The sequence below is a fragment of the Pongo abelii genome, chromosome 14 (assembly GCF_028885655.2).
Source record: "Pongo abelii isolate AG06213 chromosome 14, NHGRI_mPonAbe1-v2.0_pri, whole genome shotgun sequence".
Classification (NCBI taxonomy): Eukaryota; Metazoa; Chordata; class Mammalia; order Primates; family Hominidae; genus Pongo; species Pongo abelii.
Genome location: NC_071999.2, coordinates 102,083,560 through 102,100,614, shown reverse-complemented (window position 1 = coordinate 102,100,614; position 17,055 = coordinate 102,083,560). Strand labels below are relative to the sequence as shown.

Genomic DNA, 17,055 nt, shown 5'->3' with positions numbered 1-17,055 from the left:
AATGGACATATTTGAATTATTTAGGAAGTACCATCCAGGTGCTGCTGAATTGGATAAGGTGGAGGGGAGATGAGAAATTGTCAAGGGTAACTCCCAGGGTTCAGCTGAACAACTAACTGGTAGTGTCGATGCCATTGCCAAGAACGAAAGGAGTGGAGGAGTTTATCCTTATTAAACTATAAGTTTCTTTAGGAGAGAGTTTGCATATCATTTACGTGCATTCATAAACCTAATACATAGTAGGTGCCCGCTAAATGTACAGATAGTATAGTACAGTGGTTAAGAGCTCAGACTCTTGGTCAGACAGATCTGGGTGCAAATTCTACTTCCAAAACATTGTAGCTGTGTAACATAGGAAGTGATTTAGTCTCTCTGTATCTGTTTTATCATCTGTAAAATTGATGTAATAGTAGTACTTGGCTTCCTAGAGTATTTGTGAGAATGTTGGCTATAATAATGATAATACTTAGTGTTGGATAGCAAATGAGTTATTTAGTCACTTTTTAACTCATAAGCTAAAATTCAAATGTTGAAGACCTTCATGATCTGGCCTCTGCCTACACCCCTCTCTAACTCCATATCTGACAGCTGTCCCCCATATTTCACACCCTGTAAACACTGCTGTATTAGTCCGTTTTCACACTGCTGATAAAGACATACCTGAGACTGGGCAATTTACAAAAGAAAGTGGTTTAATGGACTTACAGTTCCATGTGTAACTATAACTGGGGAAACCTCACAATCATGGCAGAAGGTGAAAGGCATGTTTCACATGATGGCAGACAAGAGAACTTGTGCTGGGAAATTCCCCCTTATAAAACCAGCAGATCTCATGAGACATATTCACTGTCACGAGAATAGCACAGGAAAGATCTGCCCTCATGATTTCGTTACCTCCCACTGGGTCCCCCCACAACATGTGGGAATTGTGGGAGCTACAATTTCAGATAAGAATTGGGTGGGGACACAGCCAAACCATATCAACTGTGAATTTACCATTGCATAAGTATACCGCACTCTGAATTCCCTTGCTATATTCTCTTCACTTAGAATGTCTTTCTCTACTTTATCTCCCTGGCAAATTTTTATTAAGCCTTTAAGATTTTTAGTATGACTCCCTAAAAGAAGACCTGTATGATCCCTTCCTCTCCATACTCCAGCTTGATTAGGTGCTTCTCCTGGGCCCCATAGAGTCTTCTACATGCCTGTGTTTTGTCTGTATGTATGTGAACCCCTTGAGAAAAGACTTTCAGCTCTATAATCACAGTATCTAGCCTAATGCAGGTGGCAGGATTGAATAAGTGTTTATTGAACATATAGATACAGGGATAAATAAGTCTCTGATGCCGATAAATGTTTGGATTTTTATTAAGTAAATGTCATACTCTATACCAAGGATCAGCAAGTCCACCCACTGCTTGTTTTTGTAAATAAAGTATTTTGGGGACACAGCCATACTTGTTTATTCATATGTCATCTCTGACTGCTTTTGTGCTGTAACGAGAGTGGAGTCACTGTGTCAGAAACTGAGTGGCTCACAAAGCCTAAAATATTTACTCTCTGGCCCTTTACAGAAAAAGTTTTTTGACTCCTTGTAGGTAAATTATTTTCCTTTAAGCAATGTTTGGAAAGGACAGATAAAGTTAGCAAAATGGATGTTTTTTCCTATGGCATATAAAAATGTGGCAGTGTTCCATTTTCTTATGTTTATTTTTCAAACAATCATGTTTTGTTTAACACTCTGATATTTTTTAACTGAATAGGCTGGAGCAAGCTTTTATAAGATGACTGGCCTGGGTCCTTTGCCTCAAGCTCTTTATAATGGTGAACCCTTTAAACATGAAGAGATGAATATTAAAGAACTAAAAATGGCTGTTCTTCAAAGAATGATGGATGCATCTGTATATTTACAAAGAGAAGTTTTTTTGGTAGGTAAGCATTTATAAGAAAATACACGAATAATATTTATAAATGATATTTTTTATTAAAAACTTATTTTAATGACAGAAGTTAATTTGGTAAAAAATTTCCATTCTGATCATTTCATAGTGATTTTTAAAATGATACTTTAAGCAACTTAAGCCACGCCACCCTGCCTATGCAGAGACTGTGGTGCAGTGGGGCCCTTGACACTCCATGCCCAGGCAGATCTTCAGGAATCTGTAACACCCACTGTCCTCAATTAGGAGTTTAGGCTACCCCGCTCCCTCTGCAGAGAACTTGGAGCCAAGGAGGTTTCCCAGCTTCATGCCTAGGCACACCTCTAGACACCTGGTGGTTGCCCACTGTATTCTCCCTCAGTGTTGGTGCTTGTGCCTGCCACTGGGGTACCTGTAGGCAGGCCTGCTCAGTCTGGCCCTGCCCGTCTTGCCCACCATGTCTGAGCAGGGAGCCCAGACCACTGTGCACACCACAGATCAGCCCATTGCCTGAGACAACAGAGAGATTATTCCCAGTAACAAGGATCAAGTATATACCCTGCCATGTTGGCCTCAGGTGGCTTTTACTAATAAGGGGTATCTACTAGCTTGTAGGTCAAACCACACAGCCCAAAGTAAAATCAGCTAATAGAAATGCATAGGGCTGTAGAAGCATCACTTAAGGAATTTCAAAATACAATTGAAAGCTTTATCAATAGACTGGACCAAGCAGGAGAAAGAATTTCAGAGCTTGAAAACCAGTCTTTTGAACTAACCCAGTCAGACAAAAATAACAAAAAAGAATTTAGGCCAGGCATGGTGGTTTATACCTGTAATCCACCTCTTTGGGAGGTCAATTCAAGAGGATCGCTTGAGCTGATGAGCTTGCGACCAGCCTGGGCAACACAGTGAGACCTCCTCTCTACAAAAAAACTTAAAACTTAGCCAGGTGTGGTGATGTGTGCCTCTAGTCCCAGCTGCTCAAAAGGCTGAGGCAGGAGGATCACTTGAGCCTAGGAGATGGAGGCTGCAGTAAGTCATGATCATGCCACTGCACTCTAGCCTGGATGACAGAGCGAGACCCTGTCTGAAAAGAAAAAGAATTTTTAAAAATGAACAAAGTGTTCAAGAAATATGGGATTATGTTAAAGGAACCAAACCTACAAATTATTGGCATTCCTGAGAGAGAAGGAGAAAAAGTAAACAACCAGGAAAACATATTTGAGGGAATAATTCAAGAAAATTTCCCTAATCTTGCTAGTGAAGTAGACATTCAGTTACAAGAAATTCAGAGAACACTGTGAGATACTATACAAAGTCAGCATCACCAAGGCTTATAGTCACCAAACTGTCCAAGGTCAGTGCTGAAGTAAAAATCTTAAAGGCAACTAGAGAAAAAAGGCAGATCACATGCAAAGGGAACCCCATCAGACTAACAACAGACTTCTCAGTGGTCTATTTTCAGCATTCTTAGAGAAAAGAAATTCCAACCAAGAATTTTGTATCCTGTCACACTAAGCTTCATAAGTGAAGGAGAAATACAATCTTTCCCAGACAAGCAAGCACTAAAGGAATTCATTAGCACTAAACCGGCCTTACAAGAGCTCTTTAAGGGAATGGAAGAATGGTACAAAAACACACTTAAGTACATAGCCCACAGACCCTATAAAGCATCCACATCATAGAAACTGAAAAGCAGCCAGCTAAGAACTTCACATAGGATCAAAACCTCATGTACCAATATTAACCTTGAATATAAATGGCCTAATTGCCTCACTTAAAAGGCACAGAGTGGCAGTTGGATAAAAAACAAGACCCATCTGTCTGCTGTCTTCAGGAGACGGGCTCAAAGTAAAGGGTTGGAGAAAGATTTATCATGCAAACAAAACAAAACAAAAGCAGGGGTTGCTATTCTTAGATAAAACAAACTTGAAACCAACAATAGATAATTATAAAGTGTTCAACAAGAAGACTTAACTATCCCAAATATATATGCACCAATACTGGAGCACCCAGATTCGTAAAACAAATACTTCCACACCTATGAAAAATCTTGACAGCTATGCAATAATAGTGGGAGACTTCAACTCACCCACTATTATTGAACTAATCCAGTCAGACAAAAAAAGAATTTAGGCCAGGCATGGTAGTTCATGCCTATAATCCCACGACTTTGGAAGGTCAGTCCAAGAGGATCGCTTGAGCTGAGGAGTTTGAGACCAGCCTGGGCAACATAGTGAAACCTCTCTACAAAAACTTAAAACTTAGCCAGGCATCGTGGTGGGTGCCTGTAGTCCCAGCTACTCAAAAGGCTGAGGAAGGAGGAAGACAGCAGACAGATGAGTCTTGTTTTTTATCCAACTTGCCACTCTGTGCTTTTTAAGTGAGGCATGTAGGCCATTTATATTCAAGGTTAATATTGGTACATGAGGTTTTGAGCCTGTCGTGAAGTTCTTACCTGGCTCCTTGCCATTTCTATCATGTGTTAGACACTGACAGTGTTAGACAGATTATCGAGGCAGAAAACTAACAAATTCTGGATTTAAATGGACACTGACCAGTTTGACCTAATAGACATCTGCAAAACATTCCACCCATCAGCCACAGAATATTTATTCTTTTCAGCTGCACACAGAGCATACTCCAAGATCAAGCACATGCTTGGCCATAAAGTAAGTCTCAATAAATATTTTAAAGTCAAAATCATACCAGTCATACTCATGGACCACAGTAGAATAAAAATAGAAATCAGAACTCAGAACATCTCTCAAAACTACATAATTACATAGAAATTAAACAACTTGCTTTTGAAATCACTTTTGGGTAAACAGTGAAATTAAGGCAGCAATAATAAAAATTCAAATAAATGAAAACGAACAACATACCAAGATCTCTGGCATGCAGCAAAAGCAGTTTTAAGAGTTATAGTGCTAACCACCTATCTCAAAAATTTAGAACTATCGCCGGGCGTGGTGGCTCACGCCTGTAATCCCAGCACTTTGGGAGGCCGAGGCGGGCAGATCACGAGGTCAGGAGATTGAGACCATCCTGGCTAACATGGTGAAATCCCATCTCTACTAAAAGTACAAAAAAAAATTAGCCGGGCGCGGTGGTAGGCGCCTGTAGTCCCAGCTACTCTGGGGGCTGAGGCAGGAGAATGGCATGAACCCGGGAGGCGGAGCTTGCAGTGAGCTGACATACAGCCACTGCACTCCAGCCTGGGCGACAGAGTGAGACTTCGTCTCAAAACAAAAAACAAACAAAAATTTAGAACTATCTCAAAATAATGACTTTAACATCACACCAAGAGGAATTAGGAAAAACAAGAATGAACTAACCTCAAAGCTAGCCGAAGAAAAGAAATAACTAAAATCAGAGCAGAACTGTACAAAATTGAGACCCAAAAATTTATACAATGAATCAATGAAACCAGAAGTTAGCTCTTGGAAAGGACAAACAAGATTGATAGACCACTAGCTAGATTAACAGAAAAAGGAGAAACGATCTAAATAAGCACAATCAGAAGCAACAAAGGTGACATTACAACTGATCCCATAGAAATGCGGAAGATCCTCAGAAGACCTCTATGCGCACAAACTGCAAAATCTAGAGGAAATGGATAAATTCTTGGTCTCCCAAGATTGAATCAGGAAGAAATTGACACCTTGAAGAGACTGATACTGAGTTCCATAATTGAATCAGTAATAAAAAACCTACCAACCAGTAAAAGCCCTGGACCAGATGTATTCATAGCTAAATTCTGCCAGATGTACAAAGAAGAACTGTTACCAATCCTACTGAAACTATTCCAAAAAACCAAGAAGGAGTGATTAATGCCTCCCTAACTCATTCTGCAAAACCTGTGTTATCCTGATACCAAAACCTGGCAAACGTGCAATGAAAAAACTGCAGGCTAGTACCACTGATGTACATAGATGGAAAAATCCTCAACAAAATATTAGCAAACTGAATCCAGCAGCATACCAAAAAATTAATTCACCGTATTCAAATAGGCTTCACTCCTGGGAAAGGTTGGTTCAACATTAACAAATCAGTAAATGTCATTCACCACATACACAGAATTTAAAACAAAAAATGTGATCATTTTGATAGATGCTTAAAAATTATTCAGTAAAATCAAACATCCCTTCATGATAAAACCCCCCAACAAACTGCATTGAAGGAACATACCTCAAAATAATAAGAGCCATCTATGACAAACCCACAGCCAACATCATACTGAACAGGCAAAAGCTGGAAACATTCCCCTCGAGAACTGGAACAGGAGAAGGATGCCCAGTCTCACTACTCCTATTCATGATAGTACTGGAAGTCTTAGAGCAATCAGGCAAGAGCAATAAATAAAAGGCATCCAAATAGTAAAAGAAGTCCAGTATCTCTCTTCACTGATGATATGATTCTACACCTAGAAAACCCTAAAGACTCCACCAAACAACTCCTGGAACTGATAAATTACTTCAGTAAAGTTTCAGGATTCAAAATTAATGCACAACAATCAGTAGCATTTCTATAGACCAATAACATTCAAGCTGAGAGCCAAATCAAGAATGCAGTCCCATTTACAATAGCCATACACACACACACACACACACACACACACACACACACAAATAAAATACCTAGGAATACAGCTAACTAAGGAGGTGAAAGATCTCTACAAGGATAATTACTAAACACTGCTGAAAGTAATCATATATTATACAAACAAATGGGTAAACATTCCATGCTCATGGATTGGAAGACTAAATATTGTTAACATGGCCATACTGCCCAACACAATCTACAGATTTAATGCTATTCGTATCAAACTGCCAATGTCATTATTCACAGAATTGGAAAAAAAGTATTCTAAAATTAATATGGAACCAGAAAAGAGCCCAAATAGCCAAGGCAATTCCAAGAAAAAGAACAAATCTGAAGGCATCATATCGAGAGGTGACAACGTGCTGGTGGCCCTTGCTCACTCTCAGCGCCTCCTTGCCCTTGGTATCTGCTCTGGTCATGCTCAAGGAGCCCTTCAGCCTGGCACTGCACTGTGGGGGCCCCTCTCTGGGCTGTCCGAGGCCGGAGCCGGCTCCCTCTGCTTGCAGGGAGGTGTGGAGGGAGACGTGCGGGCGGGAACCAGGGCTACCCGCCACGTTCACGGGCCAGCACGAGTTCCGGGTGGGCGTGGGCTCAGCAGGCCCTGCACTCGGAGCTGCCGGCCAGCGCCGCCTGCCCGGGCAGTGAAGGGCTTAGCACCTGGGCCCGCAGCTACAGAGGGTGTGCCGGGGCGGCACTGTGCTCGAATTCTCGCCACCTCATCTGCCTCCCCCTCCCCCTGGGGCAGGGCTTGGGACCTGCAGCCCGCCATGCCCGAGCCTCCCCCCTACCCCCACCCCCACCCTCACCCGCACCCTGGCACCTTGGGCTCCTGAGCAGCCCGAGCCTCCCTGACGAGCACTGCCCCCTGCTTTGCAGCGCCCAGTCCCATCGACCGCCCAAGGGCTGAGGAGTGTCGGGCGCAAGGCGCGGGACTGGCGGGCAGCTCCCCCTGCGGCCCAGGTGTAGGATCCACTAGGTGAAGCCCCTGGGCTCCTGAGTCTAGTGGGGACTTGGAGACCCTTTATGTCTAGCTAAGGGATTGTGAATACACCAATCAGCACTCTGTGTCTAGCTCAAAATTTGTAAACACACCAATCAGCACCCTGTGTCTAGCTGGAGGTTTGTAAATGCACCAATCAGTGCTCCCTGTCTAGCTTATCTAGTGGGGACTTGGAGAACTTTTGTGGCTGGCTCAGGGATTGTAAACGCACCAATCAGCACCCTGTCAAAACAGGCCAATCACCTCTCTGTAAAACAGACCAATCAGCTCTCTGTAGAATGGACCAATCAGCAAGATGTGGGTGGGGCCAGATAAGGGAATAAAAGCAGGCTGCCTGAGCCACCTGTGGCAACCTGCTTGGGTCCTTTTCCGTGCTGTGGAAGCTTTGTTCTTTTGCTCTTTGCAGCAAATCTTGCTGCTGCTTACTCTTTGGGTCCGCTGTGCCCTTAAGAGCTGTAACACTCACTGTGAAGGTCTGCAGCTTCACTCCTGAAGCCAGCGAGACCACCAACCCACCAGAAGGAAAAAACCCCGAACACATCCGAACATCAGAAGGAACAAACTCTGGACACACCATCTTTAAGAACTGTAACACTCACCACGAGGGTCCACAGCTTTATTCTTGAAGTCAGTGTGACCAAGAACCCACCAATTGTGGACACAATATTACCCAGCTTCACACTGTACTATGAGGCTACAGTAACCAGAGCAGCATGGTACTGGTACAAAAATAGACACACAGACTAATGGAACAGAATAGAGAACCCAGAAATAAATCCACACACCTACAACCATTTTAGCTTTGAAAAGTTGATGAAAATTAGTGGGGAAAGGATCCTTGATTCAATAAATGGTCCTAGGATAGTTGGCTAGCCATATGTAAACAAAACTGGACCCCTACTTTTCACCACGTTCAAAACTTAAGATGGATTAAACAGTTAAGTATAAGACTTAAAACTATGAGAATTCTAGAAGAAAACCTAGGAAACACCATTCTGGACATCAGTCTTGGGAAAAAATTTATGGCTAAGATCTCAAAAACAATTGCATCAAAAACAAAAATTGACAAGTAGGACCTAATTAATTAAAGAGTACAGCAAAAGAAACTCGCAACAGAGTAAACAGACAACCTACAGAATATACAGAAAATATTCACAAACTATACATCTGACAAAGTTCTAGTATCTATAAGTAGCAAATCAAGCAAAGAATAAATAACCCCATTAAAAAGTAGGCAAATGACATTAACAGATACTTCTCAAAAGAAGACACACAGGCAGCCAACAAGCATATAAAGAAATGTTCAACGTTACTAATCCTTAGAGAAGTGCAAATCAAAACCAAAAAGAGACACCATCTCGTACCATTTAGAATGGCTCTTATTAAAAAGTAACGAACAACAGATGCTGGTGAGGCTGAGGAGGAAAAGGAACGGATGTACACTGTTAGTGGGGATATAAATTAGTTCAGCCCCTTTGGAAAGCAGTTTGTGGGTGTTTCAAAGAACTTAGAACTAACATTCAACCCAGCAATCCCATTACTGGGTACATCTCCAAAGGAAAATAAATTGTTCTACCAAAACGACATGTATGTTCATTGCAGCACTATTCATAATAGCAAAGATGTAGAATCAGCCTAGGTGTCCATCAATGGTGGATTGGTTAAAGAAAATGTGGTGCATATATAAACCATGGAATACTTATGCAGCCATTAAAAATGAAATCATGCCCTTTGCAGCAGCATGGACTCAGCTGGAGGCCAAGCAAACTAACACAGAAACAGGAAACCAAACACTGCATGTTCTCTCTTATAACTGGGAGCTAAACATTCGGTACTCATAGACATAAAGATGGCAGCAAGAGACGCTGGGGACTTCTAGAGGGGAGAGGGAAGGAAAAAGTGGGGGAAGGGTTGGAAAACTATCTGGTACTATGCTAACTACCTGTGTAATGGGATCAGTCATAACCCCAACTTCAGCATTACATGATACACCCGTGTTGTAACCAATCTGCATGTTTACCCTCGAATCTAAAATAAAAGCTGAAATTCTTAAAAAATATATTTAATTAAATTTATCTTAGGCATAATTGCATCTAAAATTGCTTAATTGGAGAAAGTTGTAATTTTTACAAGAAAATGTATTGTAATAATTCTAAATTGCTTATTCTTTATTTTTGATTAATCTTTATGTTATCTGCATAATTTTTGAAACATGGATATAAATTGTCTATATTATCTAAATAACACTTTTGTTATTTTAGGGCACATTAAATGATCGCACGAATGCAATTGATTTTCTAATGGATAGGAATAATGTTGTACCCCGTATAAATTCTTTGATTTTGCATAGTAACCAGCAGTACCTCAATTTAATGTCTACATCAGGTAAAATAATCCTATACTGTTTTACAAATGCTTATTGAGTTGCGAATGCTTTATTTATATTTAACATTTAATTTGAAATTTTTCAGTAACTGCTGATGTTGAAGATTTCTCTACTTTCTTTTTCTTGGATTCACAAGATAAGAGTGCTGTAATTGCAAAGAACATGTATTATTTAACCCGAGACGGTAATGAGCATATTTTATTTACCTGAATTCTTAAAGTGATAGAAACTTGTAATCTTCATAAGGCAGTTGTATAATAAATTTTAATATGTTGCTATTTTTGAGCAGAGGCCTAGATTTCAATTTTAGAGTTTGTAAATTTTTTAGTATTTAACGTGTGCTGAGAAAACAATGCCTTCTATTCTAACTTTGTTTATCTTGTTATTTTTGCCTTTTTTAAAATAAACTATTTTCACCTTTTTAAGAAAAGAATAAAATCTTTTCAGTACTATGTAAACTGTCTTATAATGTATAAAGAAAAGTACAATTACCAGATCAGAGAAGATAATAATTCTTCTGCATTCTGATTAAATAACATGCAGATATTTTGCTTAAGGTAGGGGTTACAACCAGAAGAGAGGAGACCAAGATAGTGACACACTTGGGAAAAAGGATTTAGCCAAACTGAGAAGTCTGCAGTGGGACCATAGATTTGTTAGGGTACAATTAACTATTCAGATAGATGAATATAATTCAAATTTGGTTGGTTTTTGTTTGTTTGTTTTTTTTTTTTGCTTTGTTTTGTTTGGCCTGCTTTGCTCTAGAAATAAAAACAAGAGCCAATGAGTAAAAGATTAAAGAAGGCTGATTTTGGTCTCAGTAGAGAAGTGGTAATTTTCTAACAGTGAGAGTTCATTAAACAGATGGAATGAACTATGTTGTAAGGGGCAAACTTTTATATAGGAGAGAGATTTAAAGCAAAGGCCACACAACCAGTTCTTGTAAATGCTGTGGATTAAATCCGAGTTTCTACCAGATGGCTCCTGGATTACTGTCTAACAGATTCCATGATTTTATGTTCATAAAGGAGTCTGACTACATATTGCTATTTTCTATATCTACTAATAAGCTTGGTTGTTATGGTTTTACATATATGTGGGATATAATTTTTTTTTTTTAACAAATGTAGCTAGAAGGCAGATTTGCTTACCAACACTGGGAGCTTTATATAAGCTTATATAATGAGTTACTCTTCTAACTGGAAGCTTTATATAATAAGCTTGTATAATGAATTACCCTTGTAGAATTTTTATATGTAATTTTATATGTATTTATTTTTGTATGTATATATATATGTACATGCATATATACATTCACACAGAAAATTTTAACAATCTTTGCTTATTTTCAGAAATATTATTTTAATATTTTTTTAATGTGTTAACTGCAAATGTTCCCCTGGTTTTGTTTTATTTTTAAAAAAAAGTTAATTTGAGTAAACTGTTTGGAACTTTCAGATGACAGTATAATTTCTGCAGTCAGTCTCTGGATTATTGCAGATTTTGATAAGCCTTCTGGGAGAAAACTTCTTTTTAATGCATTAAAGCACATGGTGAGTACCTAGATATTCTTACTAACAATTTTAATGTATTTCAATTCAAGGAAAGCAATATGAAGAACATACATTAAATATTTTCCCCTCCATGTTAATGTTTCAGTTAAGTAGACTAAGGAAGGAATTCAGATTTAGTCTTCATGTAAAACACGTAACTTTGCTCAGGAAAAGAAAAACATACCTGTTTTCTGTGACTCGTGACATATATTCTCTGGTAGTCCTTGTGATCAGACATACACATACCTCATATCGATTACGAATAGGGTATTAAACAAAGTAAATAACTCTAGACCCTACCACCACTTCAGTGACCCGAAATCCACTATTTACCAAAAGAGCTAGTAATAGCAATTTTTGGTCACATAATTAAGCAGCACTTTCTTTCCCTGATTATTTAAGAAAAACTAAGTAAATTTATCTCACTGAAGAATATTTTAAGCTTTAAGTCAACATTAAATTTCTTGTTATTGATTATAAACCAGTATACTTCAAGAGGATACATTTCTGTATATAAAAGTAGTCTTTCATAACTGTCTGTATTTCTAAGTTAATACATGTTTATCTAGATAAAAAATACTTAAGAAACATAAACCAAAATATTTTATGAAATTGTTTTTATATTAGCTAAGTATAAATTTATTGCTGTATAACAAATTACCACTTGGTGGTAAACAGTGAGCATTTATCTTAACAGTTTCTGAGGTTCAAGAATTTAGGAGCAATTTACCTGAGTGATTCTACCTTAGATTCTCTTATAAGGCTATAGTTAAGATTTTGGTTATAGTTGCAGTGATCCGAAGGCTTCACTGGAGCAGGAGGACAAGCTTCTAAGATGACTCACTTACATGCCACTGCAGGAGTCCTCAGTGTTTCATTGGCTTTTAGCAGAGTGCTTCATTCCATTGCCACATAGACCTGTTTTTGGTGTTACTTAAGTGCCCTCACAACGTGGCAGCTTCCTTTTTCCAGAACAAGGGTAAAGAGATAAAGACTGAGCCACAATGTCATTTATAATCTAGCCTCAAAAGTTACACGCAGTATTTTCTGTTTGTTAAGCAAATAACTTCTATTCAGTATGAAAGGTGCTTTACAGGGCATGAATACCAGAGATGGGGATCATTGGGGCCATCTTGGAGACTAGCTACCACGTTAAGAATAAATAATACTTCTTAAATTAAACATTTTTATTTCATATTAGACCATGTCAGAATGCATTTGGGCTTTACTCAGTAGCCTGCAGATCGGAAAATTTCAAAAAAAAAAAAAAAAAAAAAAAGCTGGGATCTATTACATCTATTGGGAGAAATTAACTTTTGCCTGCTGTTTCTTCTCAAGCAGTTCTGGATGTGTATATTCTTAGAGAGGTTCACAAACCCCCTTTCCCCAGGTGTTACAGTGTATCTAGCAGATGAGTTTCTCTTGATTTAGTTACTTCTATAACTTTCAGAAGTGCTATTTTTTTAATAATTGTTTATTCCTTATAGGATGGATGATTATTTTCATTGTCTCAAAGATTTTCAAAACCCAAGTATCATTAGAACCACAAACTAAAAACACTGTAATATATGAAGTGCAATAATCATGATGACAATAAATAATTTTGGATCCCAAAATGCTATCTGTTGGAAATATCAAAATTGAAAAAAGAGGGGACGGGGAGGAGCCAAGATGGCCGAATAGGAACAGCACCGGTCTACAGCTCCCAGCGTGAGCAACACAGAAGATGGGTGATTTCTGCATTTCCATCTGAGATACCGGGTTCATCTCACTAGGGAGTGCCAGACAGTGGGTGCAGGACAGTGCGTGCAGCGCACCATGCACGAGCCGAAGCAGGGCGAGGCATTGCCTCACTCGGGAAGCGTAAAGGGTCAGGGAGTTCCCTTTCCTGGTCAAGGAAAGGGGTGACAGACGGCACCTGGAAAATCAGGTCACTCCCACCCGAATACTGCGCTTTTCTGACGGGCTTAAAAAACGGCACACCAGGAGATTATATCCCGCACCTGGCTCGGAGGGTCCTACGCCCACGGAGTCTTGCTGATTGCTAGCACAGCAGTCTGAGATCAAACTGCAAGGCAGCAGCGAGGCTGGAGGAGGGGTGTCCGCCATTGCCCAGGCTTGCTTAGATAAACAAAGCAGCCAGGAAGCTTGAACTGGGTGGAGCCCACCACAGCTCAAGGAGACCTCCCTGCCTCTGTAGGCTCCACCTCTGGGGGCAGGGCGCAGACAAACAAAAAGACAGCAGTAACCTCTGCAGACTTAAATGTCCCTGTCTGACAGCTTTGAAGAGAGCAGTGGTTCTCCCAGCACGCAGCTGGAGATGTGAGAACAGGCAGACTGCCTCCTCAAGTGGGTCCCTGACCCCTGACCCCCGGGCAGCCTAACTGGGAGGCACCCCCCCAGTTGGGGCAGACTGACACCTCACACGGCCGGGTACTCCTCTGAGACAAAACTTCCAGAGGAACGATCAGACAGCAGCATTCACGGTTCATGAAAATCTGCTGTTCTACAGCCACTGCTGCTGATACCCAGGCAAACAGGGTCTGGAGTGGACCTCTAGCAAACTCCAACAGACCTGCAGCTGAGGGTCCTGTCTGTTAGAAGGAAAACTAACAAACAGAAAGGACATCCACACCAAAAACCCATCTGTACATCACCATCATCAAAGACCAAAAGTAGATAAAGCCACAAAGATGGGGAAAAAACAGAGCAGAAAAACTGGAAACTCTAAAAAGCAGAGTGCCTCTCCTCCTCCAAAGAATGCAGTTCCTCACCAGCAATGGAACAAAGCTGGACAGAGAATGACTTTGACAAGCTGAGAGAAGAAGGCTTCAGACGATCAAACTACTCCAAGCTACAGGAGGAAATTCAAACCAAAGGCAAAGAAGTTGAAAACTTTGAAAGAAATTAGATGAATATATAACTAGAATAACCAATACAGAGAAGTGCTTAAAGGAGCTGATGGAGCTGAAAGCCAAGCCTCGAGAACTACGTGAAGAATGCAGAAGCCTCAGGAGCCGATGCAATCAACTGGAAGAAAGGGTACCAGTGATGGAAGATGAAATGAATGAAATGAAGTGAGAAGGGAAGTTTAGAGAAAAAAGAATAAAAAGAAACGAACAAAGCCTCCAAGAAATATAGGACTATGTGAAAAGACCAAATCTACGTCTGATTGGTGTACCTGAAAGTGACGGGGAGAATGGAACCAAGTTGGAAAACACTCTGCAGGGTATTATCCAGGAGAACTTCCCCAATCTAGCAAGGAAAGCCAACATTCAGATTCAGGAAATACAGAGACCACCACAAAGATACTCCTTGAGAAGAGCAACTCCAAGACACATAATTGTCAGATTCTCTAAAGTTGAAATGAAGGAATAAGTGTTAAGGGCAGCCAGAGAGAAAGGTCAGGTTACCCTCAAAGGGAAGCCCAGCAGACTAACAGCGACTCTCTTGGCAGAAACTCTACAAGCCAGAAGACAGTGGGGGCCAATATTCAACATTCTTAAAGAAAAGAATTTTCAACCCAGAATTTCATGTCCAGCCAAACTAAGCTTCGTAAGTGAAGGAGAAATAAAATACTTTACAGACAAGCAAATGCTGAGAGATTTTGTCACCACCAGGCCTGCCCTAAAAGAGCTCCTGAAGGAAGCACTAAACATGGAAAGGAACAACCGGTACCAGCCACTGCAAAATCATGCCAAAATGTAAAGACCATCGAGACTAGGAAGAAACTGCACTAACAAGCAAAATAACCAGCTAACATCATAATGACAGAATCAAATTCACACATAACAATATTAACTTTAAATGTAAATGGACTAAATGCTCCAATTAAAAGACACAGACTGGAAATTGGATAAAGAGTCAAGACCCATCAGTGTGCTGTATTCAGGAAACCCATCTCACATGCAGAGACACACATAGGCTCAAAATAAAAGGATGGAGGAAGATCTACCAAGCAAATGGAAAACAAAAAAAGGCAGAGTTTGCAATCCTAGTCTCTGATAAAACAGACTTTAAACCAACAAAGATCAAAAGAGACAAAGAAGTCCATTACATAATGGTAAAGGGATCAATTCAACAAGAAGAGCTAACTATCCTAAATATATATGCACCCAATACAGGAGCATCCAGATTCATAAAGCAAGTCCTGAGTGACCTACAAAGAGACTTAGACTCCCACACAATAATAATGGGAGACTTTAACACCCCACTGTCAACATTAGACAGATCAACGAGACAGAAAGTCAACAAGGATACCCAGGAATTGAACTCAGCTCTGCACCAAGAGGACCTAATAGACATCCACAGAACTCTTCACCCCAAATCAACAGAATATACATTTTTTTCAGCACCACACCACACCTATTCCAAAATTGACCACATAGTTGGAAGTAAAGTTCTCCTCAGCAAATGTAAAAGAACAGAACTTATAACAAACTGTCTCTCAGATCACAGTGCAATCAAACTAGAACTCAGGATTAAGAAACTCACTCAAAACCGCTCAACTGCATGGAAACTGAACAACCTGCTCCTGAATGACTACTGGGTACATAACGAAATGAAGGCAGAAATAAAGATGTTCTTTGAAACCAATGAGAACAAAGACACAACATACCAGAATCTCTGGGACACATTCAAAGCAGTGTGTAGAGGGAAATTTATAGCACTAAATGCCCATAAGAGAAAGCAGGAAAGATCCAAAATTGACACCCTAACATCACAATTAAAAGAACTAGAAAAGCAAGAGCAAACACATTCAAAAGCTAGCAGAAGGCAAGAAATAACTAAAATCAGAGCAGAACTGAAGGAATTAGAGACACAAAAAACCCTTCAAAAAATTAATGAATCCAGGAGCTGGTTTTTTCAAAGGATCAACAAAATTGATAGACTGCTAGCAAGACTAGTAAAGAAGAAAAGAGAGAAGAATGAAATAGACGCAATAAAAAATGATAAAGGGGATATCACCACCGATCCCACAGAAATACAAACACCTCTACGCAAATAAACTAGAAAATCTAGAAGAAATGGATAAATTCCTCGACACATACACCCTCCCAAGACTAAACCAGGAAGAAGTTGAATCTCTGAATAGACCAATAACAGGATCTGAAATTGTGGCAATAATCAATAGCTTACCAACCAAAAAGAGTCCAGGACCAGATGGATTCACAGCCGAATTCTACCAGAGGTACAAGGAGGAACTGGTACCATTCCTTCTGAAACTATTCCAATCAATAGAAAAAGAGGAAATCCTCCCTAACTCATTTTATGAGGCCAGCAGCATCCTAATACCAAAACCTGGCAGAGATGCAACCAAAAAAGAGAATTTTAGACCAATATCCTTGATGAACATTGATGGAAAAATCCTCAATAAAATACTGGCAAACCAAATCCAGCAACCCATGAAAAAGCTTATCCACCATGATCAAGTGGGCTTCATCCCTGGGATGCAAGGCTGGTTCAATATACACAAATCAATAAATGTAATCCAGCATATAAACAGAACCAAAGACAAAAACCACATGATTATCTCAATAGATGCAGAAAAGGCCTTTGACAAAATTCAACAACCTTCATGCTAAAAACTCT

At 39.9% G+C, this 17,055-nt stretch overlaps 1 protein-coding gene across 2 annotated transcripts in view; it reads left to right on the top strand.

Moving 5' to 3' along the window:
• UGGT2 (UDP-glucose glycoprotein glucosyltransferase 2) overlaps positions 1-17,055 on the top strand; it is a 276,140-nt gene that overhangs the window by 126,717 nt on the left and 132,368 nt on the right. For both annotated transcript variants that reach the window (XM_024230998.3, XM_054529561.2), the window contains 4 exons: positions 1,764-1,928; positions 9,786-9,909; positions 9,996-10,094; positions 11,369-11,463. In XM_024230998.3, coding sequence (XP_024086766.1) covers positions 1,764-1,928; positions 9,786-9,909; positions 9,996-10,094; positions 11,369-11,463 — 483 coding nt within the window. The remainder of the gene's footprint in view (positions 1-1,763; positions 1,929-9,785; positions 9,910-9,995; positions 10,095-11,368; positions 11,464-17,055) is intronic.